Genomic DNA, 22,437 nt, shown 5'->3' with positions numbered 1-22,437 from the left:
GTGTGTCTCCCAGCCACTCCTTGTTTGGTTCAGACAGATTCTCCCAGGGTCCTTCTCACAGACAGTAACTCAGAGCCCAGGGTCCGGGTGCACAGGCCTTCCTGAGGGGAGGCCTCCTGCCTCTGCTCTCTCGGCGGGTCCACCGTCATGTTCCTTCCCGCTTCCCCACTGGACAGTCGAGAGGCCATGACGAGCAGCATCAGTGGGTTCCCAGGAGAAGCCTTAGTGTCTGTATCAGCGTCTTTTCCTACCGAGACGTACTCTTTACAAGTCAGCGACAAAATGGCCCATATTATGATTTTGTGGTCTCTTTGGGCCTATTTGTGCTGGTTTTCTTGTGACCATTAGTTTGTGGATAGCAGGGTAGAGAAATGATGAGCTGAGACCGCATTGTGAGAACCTTGTGTGCATGTAACCATGCAGACATATAACCTATCAAAAGGAATATGATGGGGCCAGAGGGCACTTTAACCTCCTAATATTCACAGCCCAGACGCAAAAAAGAAGTAGATGAAATTAACTTCAATAACATGTTTTAACCCAGTATGTCCAAAATACCATCTCATTGTGTGCTTGTGTGCTCAAGTCACTTTAGTCGCATCCAACTCTTTGTGACACTATGGACTGTAGCCTGCCAGCTCCTGTTCATGGGATTCTCCAGTCAAGAATACTGGACTGGGTTGCTGTGCTCTGCACCAGGGAATCTTCCAGACCCAGGGACTGAACCCGCATCTCCTGCATTGGTAGGCCAGTTCTTTACCACTGCTGCCACATGGGAAAGTAATTGGTTAATCAGCTATACCACAATACAAAATAAAAAGTTTAAGTTTGAGAAAAAAATAAGTAATCAATTAAAAAATATTAATGAAGATGGATGCCTAAACTTACCTGAGCAAATTGTTATTGAGGTATTTTGCATTTTTTGATGCTAAATTTTAAAGTCAGATCTCAATTCAGACTGGCCGCATGCCTGGGAGCCCTGAATGGCCCTTGGCTCAGTGCTGGGCAGCGCTGGTCCAAATGCTGGGCAGAGGCCAGGACTCAATGAGGGCAAGTTCTCTGCTCTCCAGAACACAGGCCTGCTTGTGCTGTCTTGGTCTTGGCAAAGTGGAGCGGGAACCAGGATCCCATTCATGGCCACATACAAAGCCCCTGCTGTGTACAAATCATCTCGTGAGAATTAGAAATTAAGAAGAAATAAAAATATGGCTCTCAAGCTCCAGCAACTTCTCTTATAGTTGTGGAAGCCCAACACATATGGGATCATGAAGGATCAGGTCAGGGACTATAATGGGAAGCTCAGAACAGACATCCTGCTTGATGCGTGGGGCCCGGGCAGTCGACTTCCCAGGGCTGTCAGCTGCTTCCCTTTCCTTGGTCCTTGGAGAGAGTTGCCAGTGAGTAGGTAGAGGGGAAGGAGTGCTTTGGAATTCCAGGGCAGGCTAGGCATCTCATATCCTTTTGTCTTTTAGTGACACACAGAACAAAGAAGAACCTCTCATTTCCCTCTGTCTTGTCACTCGAGGCTCCGGGGCTAAGTGCCTGCTGGGACACAGCCAGGGTGAAGCCCGGATCCCATGAGCACCCTGCCTGCCTATACATACTGCCCCATGTGGTCTTGGCTCTAGGTTGGCTCATGGGGTGGGGGGCAGCTTTGTTACAGGCTCTTGGGCCCCCTGATAGCTCAGTTGGTAAAGAATCCACCTGCAATGCTGGAGACTCCAGTTCGATTCCTGGGTTGGGAAGATCCCGTGGAAAAGGGATGGGCTACCCACTCCAGTTTTCTGGGCTGGAGAATTCCATGGACTGAATAGCACATGGGGTTGCAAAGAGTTGGACACGGCTGAGTGACTTTCACTTCACCTGGGCCCCCACATGCTACTTTTATCACCCCAACAACTACATGGGACCAGAGCGAAGTACCCCAACGAAGGGGTACTGGGTGGACCTGGAGAGGAACAGCTGCAGCCCCTGTTCTGACACCAGCACTGTGTCTGAGCTGGACGTGTTCTCAAGTTTCCAATGTTTTGCAGCCCCCTGTATTACTAGGATGAGCTGGTTTATTTTAGGTAAGAGGTCAGTATGAATCTGGACGTACTAGAAGTAATTTGTTTAAATCATACTAAGAAAAATGACTTTTTCCAATAGCTAAGAATAACACTGGAAATCTCACACTTGAAAGGTCTTAATCCTTTGAGAATGTGACACTTTTATTACATACTGTATCTAGGCAGTTTCAAAGAGGGTGCCTTTTCCTAAGTTAGTAATAGAGCTGAAGAATCCTAATGCTTTACCAAGCAGCATGGCTTTCCTCTGGGCTGTGGGGTTTTGTACATTTCCCCATACTCATTCCCCTTCTTCATTCCCACCTTGGTCTTTAAAGGGTTTTCCTAAATGAGCTTCACTGCAGTCCTTTATGAACAGAGAACTCTGCTACTCAGAGTGTTGATAATCCTGGCTTGACCAGGACTGAGGTTGTGGAACCCCCCCACACCAGCCTCTGCCCACTGCAGTGGGCTTTGCCTGTGAGCAGAAAGCCCTACCCAGCCACCACATGTCTGTGCCAGGCGTGCGAGGGCACTGGGATGCCCAAGAGAGTGGAGAGCACAGGGCTCCTCAGGCAGGGACTCATAGGCCTGGGGGTCACAGGGCCAGGGTAGGAAGAGCAGAGCAGAGCCATCTCGTTCCTGTGAGGTTGGCTGACCCTTTGCCAAGGGCATTTTAACCAGCACACCAGCCTCAATGTTGAGGCCTGTTTAAGCTGAAATGTTGAAAGAAGTTTCCCATTAGGGCAGCTGCTCCTTTCTCCTTTCTGTCTCTGCCACTGTTTGGATGGAGCTTTTCTAAGTCTCAAGGCAACTGCAGTCAGGACTTTGCTCTAAGACCTTGTAGACTGATGGCCATTTGCCTTCCCGTGGCTTGTCTACCTCTGTGCCGCAGTCCATGGCCCACCCTTGGGCCTGTGGCTCTGGGCAGTGGCCAGTGCGTGACCATAGTATTTACCCCACAGCATGCTGAATGCAGCTTAGGAGGGAAACAGGCCAGAGCTGCAAATAGGGTGACTACCCTGCAAGCTTTGCGTGGTTAATACCATAGCTACTCTAGTCAATATCTCTAGATGTTTTTCTCAAGTTTTGCTTCTTGGGAGATTTATCAGATTTGTCGAGATTCTACCAATGAATGTAGAACCTTATCTTACTATTCAGTTTGGAGATACGTGTTGAAAGTCTCTATGTGGAGGGACTGTGCTAGGCATGGCAAGGGGTGCCCAGGTGTGTCAGATGGTGCTGTCTCAGGATCTCTGGCTCCAAGAGACATGTCCTGGCCCCTACTTCCTCACACACTTGGTGTTGGCTTGGCGTGCTACAGGTGTTGTACCTGGGCTGGTGGGAGGGATGGGTAGATATTTCTTCTTGGGTAGGACTAGTTCTTAATCTAGGCAGGGAAGTCTGTGCCCTGATGTGTGTAGAAGAGACCTTGATCTGCAGCATTTCCTCTGAGGACTGTGTGTGTGTGTGTGTGTGTGTGTGTGTGTTGTAAAAGAGAGCTTGGGTGAGAACCACACCCACATTCACGTCGCTTCCCTTCTTGGTTTAGACTTCGGGAAGATGCATCAGCTCTCAAGTCTAGCTGGGATGCCCAGATTGCTCAGCTATCTAAGGAGATGATCTCCAAAGACCTTCAGGTTCAGTCACTGCAGGAAGAGGAGATGAAGCTGAAGGCACAGCTGACCAGATGCCAGCAGGATATTGGAAGGTGTGTGTGATGGAGGAAGGGGGTGAAGATGGGGGCGGCAGGGCGGGTGGTCAGAGGCGGTCTTTCCCACAGAGCACAGTTCCCAGTCTGCACCAGGGCTGTAAAAGGGTGTGTGCTATTTCGTCCCGTGTCAGGAATCATCTCTGAGTTCTGATTTGTTCTAATGTCTTGGTGTCTTTTCCTATCAGCCAGAATAAAGACTTGAGTAAAGGTAGTATTCTCTCTCCTAAGGAATCATTGAACTATAATAAATGTACCCATTTTAACTGTACAGTTGATGAATCTTGACAAATATACACTTAAGTATGTGGTACAACCACCAGTGCCATCATCATGTAAAACCCTTCCATCGCCCAAAGTCCCCTCCCTCCCTGGCACCCTGTGGACTGCTCTCTGCCACTGTGGGCTTCTCCTGTTCTGGAATTTCATCTGCGTAGAATCCTACAGTTTATACTCTTTTGTGTCTGGTTTCTTTGGATATTTATTTGAATTTTCAGATTTTCTATTTTGTACACGTGTCACTTGGTAATTTGTGTCTTTCAGTGAGTTTGTTCATTTCATCTAATTGTTGACTTTACTGACATGAAATTGTTTATAGTATTTCTTTACTGTCTCTCTAATATGTGTAAAGTCTGTAACAAGGTCCTCTCCCCTTCTTGATACTTATGATACGTATTTTCTCTTTTCTTCTCATCAGTCTAGCTAGAGATTTATCCATTTTACAGATCTTTCCAAACAGCCAGCATTTGGTTTCTTTGACTTTTTTCAATGGTTTTTCTGTTTTCAATTTCAATATCTATTCTTATCCTTATTATTGTCTGTCTTCTGTTTTCTTTGCTTTAATCTAATGTTCTTTTGCTAGCTTCTGAGACTTTCCCCACAAGGCCTCATCTGCTGGAAAGACTGGTGAGGGTTTTTTTGCAGGGGGTTGGTATTTTTATTTATTTATTTGGCTACACCGGTTCCTAGATGCAGCGTGCAGGATCTTCAGTTGCGGCATGTGGGATCTAGTTCCCTGAGCAGGGATCAAACCCAGGCACCCTGCCTTGGGAGCACGGAGTCTTAGCCACATGAACCATTAAGGAAGTCCCAAGGCTGGTGAAGTTTTTATTTCACACATTTTACTTTTCATTAATCTCCTCACTGTGTGTGTGGTTGCTTTTAATCTCTGAACATATTTACAGGAGCTGCTTTACGTATTTTCCTGCCACCTCTGTTGAGAGTCTGTTTCTGTGGCACAGAGGCCAGTATCCTGCTTCCTTGTACATGTCACAGCTGTCCATGGCTGTCAGATATGTGGCCACTGTGTCAGCAGGCCTCTAGGTTGGTCATCTTCCTTTCACAGGCCCCTGCTGCTCAGCTGTAGGTAGTTGGTTAATTATAGTCCCGCTGAGCAGCTCAGAGAAGGCAATGGCACCCCACTCCAGTACTCTTGCCTGGAAAACCCCATGGATGGAGGAGCCTGGTAGGCTGCAGTCCATGGGTTCACTAAGAGTTGGACACGACTGAAGTGACTTAGCAGCAGCAGCAGCAGCAGCGGCAGAGCAGCTTGATTGTTTAAGGGTTGCTTTAAATCTTTGTTATAGTGGCTCTAGGGTCTCTTTGTGACTCATTGGTAGAGAATCCACCTGCCAATGCAGGAGACATGGAGATCTGGTCCCTCCAGTCAGATCCTTGGACGAGGAAATGGCAGCCCACTCCAGGATTCTTGCCTGGAGAATACCATAATCCCATGGACAGAGGAGCCTGGCAGGCTGCTGTCCACGGGGCCACAACGAGTCAGGCATGACTGAGCACCACATGCACATAAGATCTCTCCACGAGGGCCAGTCTAGCCCTGTTGCCACATGCACCCCAGGGTCTCCACTGGGCGCCCTGGACATCCTCTGATGATTCCTAAGGACACTGTGCTGACTGGCAGAGCCTACCAGTTCCTCCTACTTGCGTGGTTCTTTCCTTCTTCCATTCTGATCTCTCCCAACCCCCAGTAGATGGACACTGAGTTATGTTTGACCTTTCAGCTTATTGTTGACCCTCCAGCTCTGTGTGCTCTGCTAGGAACCCTCCTGCACTTCTCTAGTGCGGCTGTTTTCTTGTTTGTCTGAGTTTGCTGGCTTTCTTCCTGTCTCTTACTGAGTTTGACCTCATCTCCTATGGTGCTGAGTTTCTCAGGACTGGGGGGCCTGGCCGCCTGCTCCCCTCTGAACCTGGGCCTGTGTGAAGGTGTCGGCTGAGCCCGTGACCATGGCTGGCCAGGGGGCCCAGGAGGGACGCCTCCCATCTCAGCTACATCACAGCCTGAAGGAACCTCAGGACAATGTTAGTGTTGGCACTTTTTACCCCCACAGGTACAAACAGCAGCTGTCTCTAGCGGTAGAGAGGGAGCGGAGCCTGGAGCGTGACAAGGTGCAGCTAGAGCTGGACTGGCAGCGCCGCTGCGAAGGCGTCGAGCGGGAGCAGTACCAGCAGGCCGAGGACTTGATTCAGGGCCTGACCACGGCCAGAGACCAGGTCTGCACTCCCCTGGGCTGTCTGACTTCTTTCTGCAGAAGGAAGGGCTGGGAGTGTCCGCTGCAGCATGGAGCCGGCTTGGGCCCTCACCAAGTTATCCTTTGCACTTGAAAGCACTTGGCCTCACTGAGCAGTTTTGGTTTATAACAGCAGGACTCGCAGTGATGAGTCCCTGCCCGCAGCCTTTCTCTAATGGCCAGGCAGCTGCCTGTGGGGCTGGATGCATAGGTGGCCCCAGCATTTGCTGTGCTCCTCTGGCTCCGATGGCCACATATTTCCTGGGGTTCCTCACCCTCGTGTCTGCTCTCTGCTTCCCAGCAGGGTAGGGAGCTGGTCTGGACCTTGAAAGTGGCACTGCTCCCTTCTGATCCTCCCAAGATGAACTGAGCCTGTGTTTTCCCCAGGTTGTTGCCAAGCTCCAGGAGACGGAGCGGCGACTGTGTGACCGAGAGGTGGTGCTGAAGGCTGTGACCCGAGAGAGAGACCAGGCCCTGCAGGCTCTGCGGACACGTGGGCTGCTCCCTGAGGAGGAGGCTCAGGTGAGGGGCCGCCCTCCTCCTGAGTCTCCCTTGCAGCTCTTCCTCCCTGGCCCCTTGGAGATATCTGTTCCCCCGGCCAGAGGGAAAACACGTCAAATAGAATCAGCACTGTTGAGGTAGATGTTTTCAGCCATGTTTCTTTTAAGATGACTGTTCACACAAGGTGAGACCAAGGCTCAACCAGCTAATGGGAATCTGCACTCAGTCTTCTTTGTGTCTTTAGTATCTGAAATATCACAAAACCTCAAATTCAGATATTGTACCATGGCAGACGGTAACACAGAGAACCAAAAGGTTAGGGCTTTATCCCAAAACACACTTCTTCACATGTGGTGACTGAGCCATTCGATATGTGACGATGGCCGTTCCTCTCAAAAGGCACAGACTCCTGTGCTGCTGTGTGCCAGCCAGAGCCTGATACTGACTACGGGACGACCCCAGGTTGAATGGTGGCCCCGAAAGACGTATTCTTGTCCCGGTGCCTCAGGATGCAACCTTCCTTGGAAATAGGGTCTTTATGGATGTGATTAGTTAAGATGGATGATTAATTAAGGTCACATGAGCACATCCCAGCAGGACATACTAGGCCTGATGCCCTAGGGGTCAAGCTCCAGAAGGTGTGTCTGTTAACAGACCTCTGGGAAGATTCACATTCAGCCAGTGGTCAGGCTTGGGAGCACTGGTGTTCCCAGGAGGAAAGGAGGGGCCAACCCAGTCTCCAGGGTCACCTATGGTCCTGGGGACTCATCGCTGGTGGTTTTTGCATGGGTGCCTTCTCTAGGGCATAGAGAGAAAACAAATGCCTCTTTTTTGTTGTGTTTTTATTAATGAGCCTCCCTACGCAAATTTTTCTTTTTGTATTTTACTGCCAGGCTGGCAATTACAAGAAGACATTTGTCTCCAAGCACCAGCTCAGCTGGTCAGGGAGGCCTGTCAGTGGCTTGTTGCCTTGTTAAGTGAACAGGAACCTTAGAAGTGGCCTGGGGGTCAGAAACAAGTGCTGCGTGCAGAGTGGGGGGGTGTGCACCTCTGTTCTGTACAGGGGGCCCTGGAGGCAAGATGAGGGGGCGTGGCAGAGCAGCACCTCAGACACCAGTGAAGGTGAGCTGGCCTGGTGGTCTTAACACAGAGATGTGGCTTCCTTACCAAGCAGGGACCCAGGGTGGTGGAGGATGCTGTGCAAGTTTCGGTTGACCCAGAGGAATGAAGTCTTGAATCCTCCAGATAATAGCAAAACACCTGTGTTCCCCCTTCAGGGCCTTGATACTGTGACCAGGTTAAAGATGTGACCACCTGGTAAAGCAGCAGATGTCGGCTGGCAGGCGGCAGTTGGTGCTGAGTTCTATAGAGGTGGGCCCTTGGCAAACTAAGTAGGGGCAGCAGGGGATCTGTCACGCTCTGAAGCCGAGACAGAGGCTGCTCAGGGAGGAAGACGTGGTACTTCCTGGGATGTGCTGAGCCCACCACAGATTGCACTGCACAGACAGGCAGCCTCTTGGCTGTGGCCACAGCTTCCTCTTTGCTCGGCACTAGTTTCGATGATGGCGCCTCGGCAGGGCCTGAGTGATCACCCCACGGAGACCAAGGCAGCACCGCCAGGCAGGCTGCTAGGGCAAATGCAGCCACAGCCACAGGGACAGAAGATTCACCTTGGGAGTGGGCTACACTGCAACTTTGAGGTGTATCCTGTTGTTCAGGACAAGGAAGCTAAGGCCCTAAGAGGGGTGGTCCCTTCCCCACAGGTGGCAGAGGGAGAATGTAAGCAGTGCTGGCCAGGTGCACAGCCCTGACCACTCTGCTGTCTGCCTGAGTGGGAGCAGCCTAAGGCTCTGCTGCAGAGAAGGTGGCAAATGGCCCAGTGGGCAGAGAGGGAGGTTGGATGTTTGCAGGAGGAGCAGTGGGGCCAGAGCGGTGGCTGGAAGGAGGCAGGCAGGTGCATAGCGGAGCCAGAGGTGGCTTGAAAAGCTGGGTACTAGCGGTAACAGAAGAAATAGTTTCACTTTGGAAACAAAAGTAATATATACCACTGCAGAAATTTTACAGTTTTAGTTCACTGTAGTGCTCTCTGGAATAAAGCTGGCCCAACGTTCACCCCAGCTCAACTCCATGGCCGGACCTCTCTGCATGGTATCCTAGTGGGAAGTCTTCTAGGTTTCACTGGTTCTTTTGAGAAGTTGGTAGTTTCTTTTATTTGTCCTTCTGCAGGAAGGTAATGTGCCTTTTTTCCTCTGGTGGTTTTTAAGAGATTTCCTTCATCACTGTTTTTAAGTAGTTTGACCATGATGTGCTCTTTGGTGTGACTTTCTTTGTGTTTATCTTGCTTTGGGTTTGTTGAGCTTCTTGGATCTGTGGACTTAGGTTTTCATCAAATTTGAAACTTTTTTGCCAACACGTTCTGAATCCTTTTCCATCCCCTCATTGATTGGGTTAGTGTATGTCTGCTTCACAGTGTTCTGTAGTCACTAGGGCTCTGCTGTTACTTGTTCTTTTGCCTTTCACCCTGTTCTTGAGTTTGGATACTTTCTGCTGCTCTGTGTTTGTGTTGACTTAACCTTTCCTCCTGTAGTATCTTATCTGCTCTTAATCCCATCCTATCCAGTGAACTTTTCCTTCAGACAATGTATTTTTCATCTCTGTAGATGCTATTTTGTTCTTTTTGATATCTTCTATTTGTTTTTTCATATTTTTCTTTAAATCCTGGAGTATATTTATGCGAACTGCTTTAAAGTCCTTGACTGTCACTCAGCATGATGTTTTCATGTTCCATCCATGTGGTAGTGTGTATCAGAACGGCATTCCTTTTATGGCTATGTAGTATTTCATGGTGTTAACTTTTGTTTATCCATCATCTGTTGGTGGACATTTCCATTTTGGCTACTATGATTAATGCTCCAAACATGTCTGCAGGTTTCTGTGTGGATCTGTGTTTGCACTTCTCTCAGGTCTGTACCCAAGAGTGGACTTGCTGGGTCACGTAATAGCTCTGTGTTTACTTTGTTGAGGAACACAGATTGTTTTCCACAGCAGCTGCACTATGTTATACTTACATTACAAACCACCGAGTACTTTTACCTTTTTCAGTGTACAAGGGCTCCATTTTCTCCACATCCTCACCAACACTTGTTATTGTCCATCTCTTTTGATATTTATTTATTTTATGTGGCTGCACTTGGTCTTAGTTGCACCATGTGGGATCTAGTTCCCTGACCAGGGATCGCACCCAGGCCCACTCCATCAGGAGCACAGTCTTAGCCACCAGACCCCCAGGGAAGTCTCTCTCTCTCTTTTTTTTTTTTTTTAAATAACTGCCCCTCTAACGGGTGAATGATGGGTGTTTGACTAAAAAGGAAGAGTCCCCAAATCTCTCAATAAAAATTATCTTTGAAAAACAGTGGTCTTGTCTTTATGAAACATAAAAGAAAAAGCATTTTCATAGTTCTGTCAACATTACCCACTTCCAGGACAGATGAGGAGCCGCAGGGACAGGGGGCCTGGAGGGTGCTGACAGACACCGACACAGCCGGCCTCAGATGCACAAGGGAATCGCTGGTTCTTGGCTCTAACCATTTTCTTTTCCTTTTATTTTTCTGTATTTTACAGAGGCCTCTAAGCTATCAAGGAGAAGAAATCAATAAAAGTTTTCCATCTAGTGAGATCCAGCAGCTAAAAGAGCAGAACACAAGTTTGCGAAATGTTATTGCACAAATGAGGAAAGAAATGGAAGCTCTAAGTGACCAAATTCTTCCTTCTGCCCGGTTAGGAGGGGAGACCTCACAAACAAACCAGCCTGACCCAAAGGCAGCAGCAGATTCTGCGGTTCCTGGTGAGCAAGGGAAAGAGGGAAGATGAGGAGTCTTCTCTACTGGGTCTGTAAATAGGCTTCACTTGGAGTCTTAAAAATGAGCATCCCCATTATAGATTATGTCAAAGTATGACAGCTGCTTTCCCTCCAAGAGAAAGGATCTTAAGTCATATTTTTTATGTACAATAAAAACTTTGTATTGGTTCGTGGAGGGAAAAAGGGAAGGATACACATGTGGCACATCTAAAAACCAGAGACAGACTTGGACCAAGGGCTAGTTGGCACTGCACTCTCCTGGAGTAGGCAGTGGGCCTGGGGGACCAGGCCTTTCCTCCGGGGAGCGTCCCGAGCCACAAAGGTGGCCCCGCCTCCTACTGTTCAGGGCAGGGACTCAGGATGGTGAGTGGAGGGGCAGCACCTTTGACAGCTGCGCTCAAGATGGGATTGTCAAGTCTGCATCAAGGATCACAAGACTGAGGGCTCCTGATCGTGGGGCCCACTTGGAGAGCATGGCAAGCTGGTCTCTGGAGGGGAGACACACAGACAGTGTGGGACAGTCTTGAGGGTTGGACAGGGGAGGGCGTGGGCGGTAGATAAAGGGTGAGTGTAAACGCCTCTGCCTGTGTGTTTACTGTGTTTTTTGGAAGGTTACGTTCTGGCCCTTGAAGCAGAAATGCAAAATCTAAAGCATAAATTTAAAACACTGGAGGAACAGCTAGATGTGTTAGATCCTTCGAAGACATCCTTGTCCTGTGCTTGCGCTCAACCCAGTGTCCTGGCCTCCACAGATACCACCGGTGAGAGTCCTTGTCTCGTGTGGTGTGCTCTGTCTAATGACTTCCCAGTAACGCAGCCCAAGGAGATGTTACAAAGGTGCCACCCCAGGAGCCCCACCTCCTCCTGCCGAGCCAGCCACTTTCCTGACTCCTCACCCTATGGCTGAATTTTCATATAAGTGGAATTACAAGTGTGTATTCTTGTCTGACTTCTTTTGAGCAGCAGTATGTTTTGGTTGATGGTCAGACTAGACTGTTCACATCATTTCCTCCCCCATTAGCAGCTTTTGAACTGTGGTGTTGGAGAAGACTCTTGAGAGTCCCTTGGACTGCAAGGAGATCCAACCAGTCCATCCTAAAGGAGATCAGTCCTGGGTGTTCATTGGAAGGACTGATGCTGAAGCTGAAACTCCAGTACTTCAGCCACCTCATGCGAAGAGTTGACTCCTTGGAAAAGACCCTGATGCTGGGAGGGATTGGGGGCAGGAAGAGAAGGGGACAACAGAGGATGAGACGGCTGGATGGCATCACTGACTCGATGGACGTGAGTTTGAGTGAACTTGGGAGTTGGTGATGGACAGGGAGGCCTGGCGTGCTGAGGTTCATGGGGTCGCAAAGAGTCAGACACGACTGAGCGACTGAAAACTGAACTAGCGGCTGAGAGAGCCATTGCTCTGGTTACTGCCAACACTGCACAGTGAGCCATCTCCTGTGCAGTACGTCCTTGTATCTTACTTACTTTATACATAATGGTTTGTACTTCTAAATTCTCTACCATTATGTCACCCCTCCCCGCTTCCCTTTCCCCACATTAAGCGTTAGTTTATTCTCTGTGTCTGTGAGTCTATTTCTTTTTTGTTATATTCACTACTTGTATTTTTTAGATTTCACACATAGACATTATACTGTGTTTATCTTTCTCTGACTTATTTCACTTAGCATAATGCCCTTCTGGTTCATCCATGTTGTTGCAAATGGCCACATTTCATTCTGTGATCAAGGAGTCAAGAATATGCAATGGGGAAAAGAAAGTCTCTTCAATAAGTGGTGCTGGGAAGACTGGACAGCTAGCTTCATGTAAAATAGCAAAATTAGAACATTCTCTAACACCACATATAAAAATAAACTCAAAATGGATTAAAGACCAGAAATGTGAGGCCACAAATCATAAAACTCCTAGAAGAAAACTTATAGGCAGAACCCTCTGCATAAACCTTAGCAGTATTTTTTTGGATCCATTTCCTAAGGCAACAGAAATTCATAGTGTTTAAGACAAACTTATTCATCAGTCTGTTCCTCTATGGTTGATCCAGCTTTACAGGCTTGTTCTGGTCTCCACTTCCATTTCTCTTAACTTCCTTTTCCAACGAGAAGCCTGACTCCTTGTCCTCCGTACGTTACTTCTTCCATCCAGTTCTTGGGTGTGAGCACCCTCCCTTGCACGGACAGAGGCCTTTTCCCACATAGAGGTCCCACTCTTTGACCCAGGCCCACCCTGGCTCTGACAGCCGAGCCAGGCTGCCCTCCATCCTGATTCCCTCTCCAGCTGGGTTGCAGCTCTCAGGCAGATCAGCCCCCTCTGGGTAACTTCCAGCTGCCCATCTGATGATTTATGGGCTCGATTGTTCAGGAAGGAGAGGAAAAGGCAGGCAGGACACTCTGCCTACACAGCTGGTCATCTTGTCCCAGGTAGTGGAAGTCTTACTTTTGGCTTTTCCAGTGCTGATATCTTTTACTTTTTTTTCCTTGTATTATTTCCCCTGACTGAACTCTTTATTATGATGTTGATCATAGCTGACTTTCTTCCCGATCCCGGAGAAGAATTTTCAACACTTTACTTTTAAGTTTAATCGTTACTTTTTTGTATCAGATTAAGGAAATTTCTTCCTATTCCTATTGTAATACAAATCTGTGTTTTTTGTCATGATTCTGCCTCCACTGGGTCACTTGAACATTTTTTAGTGTTCTATTTTAATCTGGTTTTTCAGTCGGTCTCTTTAGGTACTTTTTCTAGTGTTTTCCCCAAGAATTACAGTATACTTACTTATCACGGTCAACTAATGTCAGCACTTTGCAATTTCAAGTGGAATGTGGGGATCTTAGCACCAGTCAGGCCTCAACACCCCATTTCTTTTTGCAAATACCACCCCTCTGTACATCAAGAACCACATCAGACAGGATTCTCATTTTTGCTTTCAACTGCCAAACATAATTTTAAAAACTCAGGAGTAGAGGAATGGTCCATTCTTTCCTTGAATCCTTATCCTTTCTGTGACTCTTTCTTGATTCTAGGTTCCTTCTGTCTGAAGCACTTGTTTCAGCAGATCCTTTTCAGCAAGGCTGCTGGTGACAGACTCACAAGGTTTTCCTACATCCGAGACGTCTTTGTTTCACCTTCATCCCTGAAGAGTATACTCACTGGTATAAAATTATGAGTTTAAAGTTCTTTGCTTTCAGCATTAAACCATTTTCTTCTGGGGAGAAATCACATGATTGTTTCTGATGAGAAGTCTATTGCCTTTCAGTCATTTCTCTCTGCCTGCTTTCAAAGTTTGTCTTTAGTTTCAGAAATCTGATTATGATGGTCTGGGCATAGATTTCTTTGGCTTATCCTTTTGGCATTGAAACTGAACCAAATTTGAGAAGTTTCCAACCATTACTTCTTCAAGTATTTTTTTAGCTCCACACTGTCCTTCCTTTTTGGACTCCAGTGCAAGAGTATTAGAACTTTTGTTTTTCTCCCCTGGGTCACTGAGGCTCTGTCTGTCTGTTTCCAATCTGTTTTCTCTATTGTTCAGATTGGAAATTTTCTGTTTTTTTCTTCAAGTTCACCAATTCGTTCTTCTGTTGAGCCCATCCAGTGAGATTTTTATTATGGTTTCGGTTCTAAAATTTATATTAAAAAAAAATTTTTTTTCATACCTTTGCTGAAACTTCCAGTATTCCATTTGTTTTGAGACTGTATTATATTGCCTGTTGGAATTGCTTTAATCTGTCTTCTTGATAGGTCTTTTATCATCCAAGGTACAATTTTCCTTGTTGTTGGTATAACGAGTGATTTTGGATTCTGTCATGGATGTTTTGAGTATTGTGTCATCCTCTATTACACACTGTTTTGTGTTTGCTCAGCATCTGCTGCTGCTACTGCTGCTAAGTTGCTTCAGTCGTGTCCGACTCTGTGCGACCCCGTAGACGGCAGCCCACAAGGCTCCCCCGTCCCTGGGATTCTCCAGGCAAGAACACTGGAGTGGGTTGCCATTGCCTTCTCCAGTGCATCTAATACTGGCTTATTCTGTCCTTTCTTCTACCTTGTTTGCTTTTTTCCTCATTTTTGAAATGGACATTCAGCCCATTTATCTTTCATCCTTCTTTTCTAAAAAAAATCTTCTGTGGCTGTAAATACTTTTGAAAGGACAGCTTTAGATGCACTCCTTACGTTCTGATAAGCCATGCTTTTATGGTAATTCGGCTCAAAGTAATTTCTAATAGCCACTGTGGTTTCTTCTTTGACCTGTGGATTGTGTGGACATTCTCGTTATTCCTGGCCAAATGACTAGGAGTCAACACAGGCCAGCCTCTAACAGACACTAGCTGGTAAAGCTGGATTTTTCTTCTGCAAAGACTCCTCCTTTCTTGGCATAAAGGTTGTTCTTCACGTGCATCTCGTCTCAGTCCTTGTGGGCACCCAGCTGCACCCACTTAGCCTTAGACTGTCTTCAGCGTCCCAGTGGACCAGCAGTGACAAGTAGCCATCCTCGGAGGAGGGCAGAGAACACACCCACGCACCTCTGCCCTGGACGCCACAGATGTCCTTCTCCCCAAGGGAACAGCGGGCAATTGGAAGCGCCCCCAGGACGGTAGGAATGTTATTCTGACAAAATCGCTCTTTCTGCAGGAGGAGCTGTGCCAGTCGATAGAGCGTCCATGGGACTGGCACTCAGAAGGCTTGGAGACAGAGCGCATCTCCTGAGCTTCCTGGTGGCACGACTGAGACAGAAGGTATGGCCACCCTCTGATGCTCGACTGCGTAGGTCTCCCAACTGAAGGCACTGCTGGGGTGGCAGTGAACTCCAGGAATCTGCTGTGGCCTCTTTGTGCCTCCCGTGCCCTGTGAGGACGGGGTTATTACTGGGAACAGCTGGCTCACCTGTCATGTGTCCCTGGGAGGCACACAGTGAGGACGGGGTAGACGACAGAGGGGAGTCCAGGGTGGGGGGACAGTGCTGGCCGTTGACACCCACCCAGGGTGTGCTGGGCGAGTCCAGGGACCCACGTCAAGCCCAGGCACCGAGCTGCGGCAAGAGCGTGTGCTCGTCACCACTGTCTGTGACTCCAGATGCTTCACCCGGTGCCGGCCCTTGCAGTCCCCTCGGCCCGGCCTTCTGGGGGACAGGTTGTAACCAGGCGCTGGGCTGACCCACTCGTCCCTGTGGAGGTGGGACAACTGGACACCTCCAGCGCGGCGCCACCCTGGCACCTGGGGCTGGTGACCCAGCCTGTGCTTTATTGCTGTCATCTCGTGATAACTCTTTTGATACCTCTTTTATTTAGTGTTTTTTTAAATTCTGGTAAAATATACATAACAAAATTTGGCATTTTTGTGTGTACAATTCAGTAACGTTAAGTATATTCACAGTATTGTGTACCCATCACCAGGGTCTATTCCGAATAGGACATTTTTATCATTTGAACAGAAACTCTGTCCCCATTGAACACTAACTCCCTGTTTCCTGCCCCCAGCCCCTGGTAAACTCTACTCTTCTGGTCTCTGTGAAGCCGGCTCCTCTGGGAGCCTCCTATGAGTGACATCATTCAGTATTTGTTCTTCTGTGACTGGCTGCTTTCACTCAGCATAACGTCCTCAGGGTTCATCCGTATTGTAGCAGGGGTCGGAACTTCCTCTTAAGAACCCCACATTCAGTGTACCCGCTCATCTGCCGGACACTTGGGTCGCTTCTGCCATTTGGCTGCTGTCAGTGTGGTGGACTCCTGTCTGTCCAAGCGCGTGGTTCAGTTCTTCCAGGTAGACGTAAAGGAGTGGAATCCCTGGTCTCAGGGTAATTCTACATTTAACTTTTGGAGAACCACTAAACATTTCCACAGTGGCTGAGCACTTTCCACTCCCAGAAGGTGCACGAGGGCCCCCGTGTCTCACGTCCTCACCAGCAGCAACTGCTTTCTGTCTTTTTGACTCTAGCCGTCCTAGCAGGTTTGAGGTGGATCTCACTGTGGCCCATTTGCATTTTCTTGATAAAAGAAATGGGGTGGCAAAGAGTCGGACATGACCGAACAACTGAACTGAACTGATAAAAAATGACGTTGAGTATGTTTTCGTGTGCTTATCAGCCATTTGTATGTCTTTTTTGAAGACATGTCCATGAGTATCCTCTGCCCATTTTTAATTGGGCTGTCTGTCGTCTCATTGTTGAATTATCAGAGTTCTTTGTATTTTCTGGGTTCAAGTCTCTGGTCAGATACGTGATTTGCAGACTTTTCCTGCCATTCCCTGCCTTATCTTTCCGTGGTCTTGATGATGTCCCTGGGAGCACAGCTCTTACTGCTGGTGTTGGCAGTGTCACACCTCCGTGTTGCCTTGTGGTATTTCTTTCCCATGGGGCCATTTTCCCCTGTCCTTTCAAGTCCATAAGTATGTAGGTTACACCATCCTACAGACTCTGCATCTTCTGTGGAACAGAACTCCTAGCTAGTGACAGACATTGCTCAGAGTTTTCTGTCTTCTGTGGGGAGCAGGCAGTGCCTGGAAATCAGATGCCTTATCTTGACTGAAGAGCAGTTGTGCTGTTGCAGTGGGGATGAACTTGACTGCTTTTCTCTTTCTGGGGTTGCAGACCTGTGTCACATATGAGGGCAGGGGTCCTTCAGATCTGTGCCCTTTCCCAGTTCTGCCCCACCATGAGGATTTCACACACCCCACAAGCTACAAACAGGAAATAAATATGTAAATAAGAACTTTTAATTTTGTCTTGGTAATCACAGATTATTTGATTATCCTAAGGGAAAAAGTCTACCCTAAAAGGTGTTTTCTATTTGTTTTTACTTAACAATGTTTGTTTATCAGATGATCACCTTTTTTGGTGTATGTGACAAAGAATAAAATATTCATTACAAACTCGTTATAGAAATCCCTGGAACAGGAAAGTGTTAGTCACTCAGTCACGTCCGACTCTTTGTGATCCCATGAACTGTGACCTGCCAGGCTCCTCTTTCCATGGAATTCTCCAGACAAAAATACTGGAGTGGGTTACTGTTCCCTTTTCCAGGGGATCTTCCTGACTCAGGGATTAAACCCAGGTCTCCTGCATTAAGGCAGACTCTTTACCAGCTGAGCCACCAGGTGGAAGCCTGGTGGAAGCCTCCGGAATAGGAAGATGGTATCTTATCTTCCTGAGAGTAAAATGGGAAAGTTGAGGGTGTAGAGAAGTGTGTCTTTCTTTTTGCCTGTCTTTCCCTCTTTATGCCGGGAGAGCAGACATCCAGAGAGGCAGCTGAAGGACAGGGTGGCCCCAGAGCTCTGGCCTGGACTCCGCTCACGTACCTCCCAGCCACCCCGCAGCTAACCCAGGCTGCTCATGCAGAAGTGCAGTGGCTTGGTTGTGGGGGTGCTGTCTTATGGAGGTTGGAATTAAGCCAGAGAGGGGAGGCTGACTGGCATGTGTCCTTCTGATCTTTCTGGACTTTCTGCCACCTAGTACCTCCCTTCTCTTGCTTCCCAGTCCTCCCTGCTGATCTGTTCCAGACCCCCTCCCAGAGCCTGCCTCCTTCCTAACATTGCCTCTAAAATGGCCTCCCAGGTGCTGCAGGAAGCCCTGGACGTGGACACCATCCAGCGAGAGCTTCCCCACGAGCTGGACCAGGTGCACCTGGAGGCTCTGCAGCTGCAGAAGCAGGTGGCCGAGCTGGAGAAGCATCTCGGGTCAGCTCGGAAGGAAAGTGGGGGCACTGCCAGCAGGCAGCAACCAAAGGCCTCAGATACTGCAGCTGTTGGAGGAGAGGTGGGTGCCCTCTGGTGCTCTGCATCCTGTGCCGGGACTTGTCTGGGGTGCAGTCTTGGCCAGTGGGGAGCCTCCCCTCCCTCCCTCTTCTTCCCTGGCTGGGCTGGCTTTGTCTGGGCTGTTCTCTGCAGACGCCGTAAAGGGCTGCCACCCCACCCTTGTCGTGCAGGTCGCTGAGATCCCTCATTTAAAACTATAGGGAGCCTGCACACATGAAGGGGGCCATTCCGTGTCCTCTAGAACAGGAGGCCTTGACCATGTGCTTCAAGGGCCTGGGAAGCCCTGAAATGGATGTAACAAGGTGACTTTTCCTTCCAGAGGACCCCCAGGGGTGGACCCTGTGGGTCTCATGAGCTTCTCAGTGTGTGAGATCCTGCCTGGAGCACTGGCCACCAGGCCACCTAGTGTCCTGGTCCTGGTCAGGCCCTTGGCACCCAGTCCCCTCAAGTTCCATGGTTGGGTTTAGGCCAAGGTCCCAGGCCAGGGCATGAGTGCTACCGCAGCACGTTTTCCCTACGTACGTACCAGACAGGCTACTTTCCCGCTTCCTGAATGCCGTTATAGAAATGCTGCAAAGAATGGCTTTTGTCACAGGACATCATGTGACACACCTCCTGAGACCTGTCAGTTACCTGCAACCACAGATGGTGACCTGCAGTTACCTGTAATTATGTGTAATTACCTGTAATTGCTGCGGTGACCTGCAGTTACCTGTGTTACCTACGTTTGCAGATGGTGATAGTGATAAGCTGAAGGTTTTAGGGACAATAAGATGACGTCTGGAAGGTGCTGAGAGTCCTTGGGCAGAAACAGCATTGACTGTATTCCCTACCGACCTCACTCCCTGCTGAGTGGCTCTCATCCCACAGACCAAGCTATGAGAGTGACTTAGGGACACAGGAGGGACCCGACTCCAGGACCCACTATCGGGGGCTGTGAAGGGCCTCGAAGGGAGAATACGCAGCCCAGGACGCTGTCTGGCCCAGTGAACACGAGGGGGGCCACTGTGCCTTGGCGGAGGCAAACATGTGAGGAGTGTCTTTAGGGGCTGGTGAGGGGGAGGCTGAGGGAGTCTGAGCTGTGGGGACACTGGAAGTGTAAAGTGAACCCTCTGTGCCATCGGTAGGTGGATGCTGTCCCCAGGAGCCTCAGACATCTCCACAGTCCTGTATCTCAGGAGTCAAGTCCAGAAGCTCCAGGCCCGGCTGGGCAGCAGTTGCCAGCGGTGATGTGTCTGCTCTCCTGCCATGGCCACAGCTGCTCCGGGTGCTGCCAGGGGCTTGCTGCAGCCCCAGTGGCCCTCATAGCTCCCTTGTTAGCAGCCCTCACATAACTCACTAACCCCACCTGTTTTGAGTGAAAGAGGAAGGAACTCTGCAAATGAGTGGAAATTAAAGTTGAGGTACTTATCCCTTGGCAGACAGCCTGGGATCTGAAGCAACTTGAGGCCCACGGCTGTTCTCCCAGGGTGGGTGTTGAGTGAGCTCTCTGGGTCTTGTAGTTTCTGCACAGCTATCAGGGTCCCACCTCCTTCCAGGTCTAGGTGTCCCATGACCTTGGTGAGGTCACTCCTAGGGTGAAAAATTGGAGGCATAGGAAACCCTTGGCCCAGACCAGGCCCACCCAATCCAGGCTCCACTTGTAATTGCCCAGCTGTGTGTTGGGTGCCCAGAGAAGAGGTTGTGGGCATCAGGCTTCCCAGACGGGGGGAAACGGTGGTGGAGAGGGCTGAGGTACCTCTGGGGCACAAATTGGGGTTGGAGTCACCAGGTTAAACTCGTGAGTTACTTTGAAGAGAGGGGTGTTCACACATCCTGGCTCCATCCACTGGGAGCCAAGGAACAGTGGCTCCCCAGGGTGGGTGAGCACATAGCCAGTACCTAGATCGCATTCCTGAACTTGATGCTCTGCAGAGAAGAACCAGGGTAAGAGGCCGATTCCACCGCCACAGAGACATGACAAGGAGGCAGGAGCCAGCATAAAGGGCTCCCACTGACCAGATCCAGACTAGTCACTCATGAAGTCACTGTTATAATTTGTCTACCAAAATTTGCATTCATGCTGATGCACATAAGCTGACAAGGAAAGGAAGGAGAGAGGGAAACTCTTTCTTACTTAGAACATCAGCCAAGGATGTGAAAGGAATGATACCATGGGAATGTCGTCAATGGATGCTGAAATTCTGGACAAGCTGTTTATAAGGAATCTCCCTACAAGTTCTTCAGTAACTTTCCAGTGCAGCAGGATCACTGCTTCCAAGGGATCAGCTAGCTTCCTTTGCCAACATTGGGACAGAGGGACATCGTGAGCCAATGGACAGGAGAGGGATAGCCTCACTCCTGATTCCCAAGTATGAGATTTTGGACAGATCCTGAGCGAGGGACACTAAACATGCAGCCTGTCCTGTTGAGAGCATTCTGAGGACTGAGGCGCCTGGGACATGGAAGACGTGTGAGATCGTGGACCCCAGGCAGGAGAAATAGGCCATAAAGGATGTCCTCTGGGCAGCTGATGGAGGTGCCTGTGGACTGTGCGTTAGGTCATAATGCCATGGCCCTGTGAAACTTCTGCCGTGTTCCTGTAGAGGAGGACCAAGCCTAGAGAAAGGATGGCCTAGCCGCTCCCCTACCCCCTCAACCTTTGCACCCCTAGAGGCTGTGCAGCTTTCAAGATGGGTTGGGTCAGCCATCTGGGCAGCTTTCTTAACTGATTACTAAGAGAATGTCCCTATTTTTAGAAAGTACAAACTGAAGTATCGGGGCAGAAAGGGGTGCAATGTCTCCAACTCACCCTCAAGTGGTTCAGAGAGAGATGTATGTGGAGAGGGGAGGAAGCACCAGCAGTGAGAGGGGCGTGGGACCTCAGGCCACCCCTGCAGCTTCTCCCTGGGGATGAGATTCTGCCACATCAAGTCCAGACCCCCAACCCGGAAGGGACCTGCAGACCGCGGAGCACCCCTCAGGCTGCATGGTCACACTTGGGAACACTGGGTGTTTCTCTGCTCACCCAGGCCCCTCCCTCCCGCGGGCCCCTCTGCAAAGAGCCCAAGACGCCTACTGTACTTCTCCCGGCTTCGACCGCCAGGGGACAGTGCTGGCTGCCGGCGCTGCTCTCCCTCCCACTGGAGCCTGCACTGCTTCTCCCTGGTCCTCAGCCTCCCCACAGGGCTTCTCACGGGGTGGGGGCGGGGGGTGGGGGGAGCCCAGGCACTCCCTTCCCTGGGGAACAGAGTCATTAGGACGCCTCAAGCTTCCCCTCTGCTGCCTGGATTCTGGCCAAGATGCTGGGACTGGCACCCGAGCAAGGTGGGGGCAGGGGGATGTGGCCGTCACAGGGTGGGACCTTGGCCCCTGAATGTAGCAGTGCAGAAGCTCCTAGGTGTTTCAGGTCATTATTAGCATTGTGTCACTGTGGGCTGAGGCTGTAGAGTCATCAAAATAAGCTTCATCTTACCAGGAACTGAGCTTAAGAGCGGGGGGCCCAGCTGCAGTCCCCCACTCATCGCGTGCGATCATGGTATGAAAGAACACGGACCGTTTAAGATCAGGACTCCCCAGCCCTGAGAGCTGCCACTTCCTGGGCAGCGTTGGTTCCTCGGCCCAGGCCAGGGGCCATCTGCTGGGCGGGGGATGGGGGGTGGGGTGGAGTGGTGGTGCAGGGGTGCTGCTTTTGAAGAGATTTTTAGATTTCTAAGTGTCCTGAGGTTTGGAAAGTCTCTGTTTTCAGGATTTTACTTCAGATAACACAAGATAATCCTACAGCATATCCCTGTAGAGAGGGACCAAGCCTGGAGAATTGACTGGGCTGGTCCCCCAACCCCAGGGCTGCACCCCTGGAGGCTGTGCGACTTTCCAAAGGGGTCGTCATGTCAGCCGCCTGGGGCCTGTGCAGCCCCATGTGCGAATTCCCACTCCAGGTCTCCCACCAGTCCTGGTCCTGTGCCCTTGAGAGACCCTGAGCCAAGGCCTTTCTCTGATGTTCCCTTTGCCATCTCACCTCCATATGCCCCCTTCACGCCACATGCCAGGCATGTGCTGGAG

At 49.6% G+C, this 22,437-nt stretch overlaps 1 protein-coding gene across 29 annotated transcripts in view; it reads left to right on the top strand.

Annotated features, from left to right (window-relative positions):
- CCDC57 (coiled-coil domain containing 57) overlaps positions 1–22,437 on the top strand; it is a 110,495-nt gene that overhangs the window by 33,295 nt on the left and 54,763 nt on the right. For 15 of the 29 annotated variants that reach the window (XM_086356722.1, XM_086356721.1, XM_086356714.1 and 12 more), the window contains 7 exons: positions 3,598–3,756; positions 6,105–6,267; positions 6,672–6,806; positions 10,407–10,629; positions 11,256–11,405; positions 15,280–15,383; positions 18,197–18,397. In XM_086356722.1, coding sequence (XP_086212848.1) covers positions 3,598–3,756; positions 6,105–6,267; positions 6,672–6,806; positions 10,407–10,629; positions 11,256–11,405; positions 15,280–15,383; positions 18,197–18,397 — 1,135 coding nt within the window. The other 14 variants (XR_015147361.1, XR_015147360.1, XR_015147354.1 and 11 more) reach the window with 7 other exon arrangements.

The sequence above is a fragment of the Bos grunniens genome, chromosome 19 (genome assembly GCF_055505025.1).
Source record: "Bos grunniens cultivar Pamir isolate PY7600 chromosome 19, Bosgru_T2T1.0, whole genome shotgun sequence".
NCBI lineage: Eukaryota > Metazoa > Chordata > Mammalia > Artiodactyla > Bovidae > Bos > Bos grunniens.
Note: the sequence above shows the minus strand (reverse complement) of the source record. Positions and strands in the feature narration are given on the sequence as shown.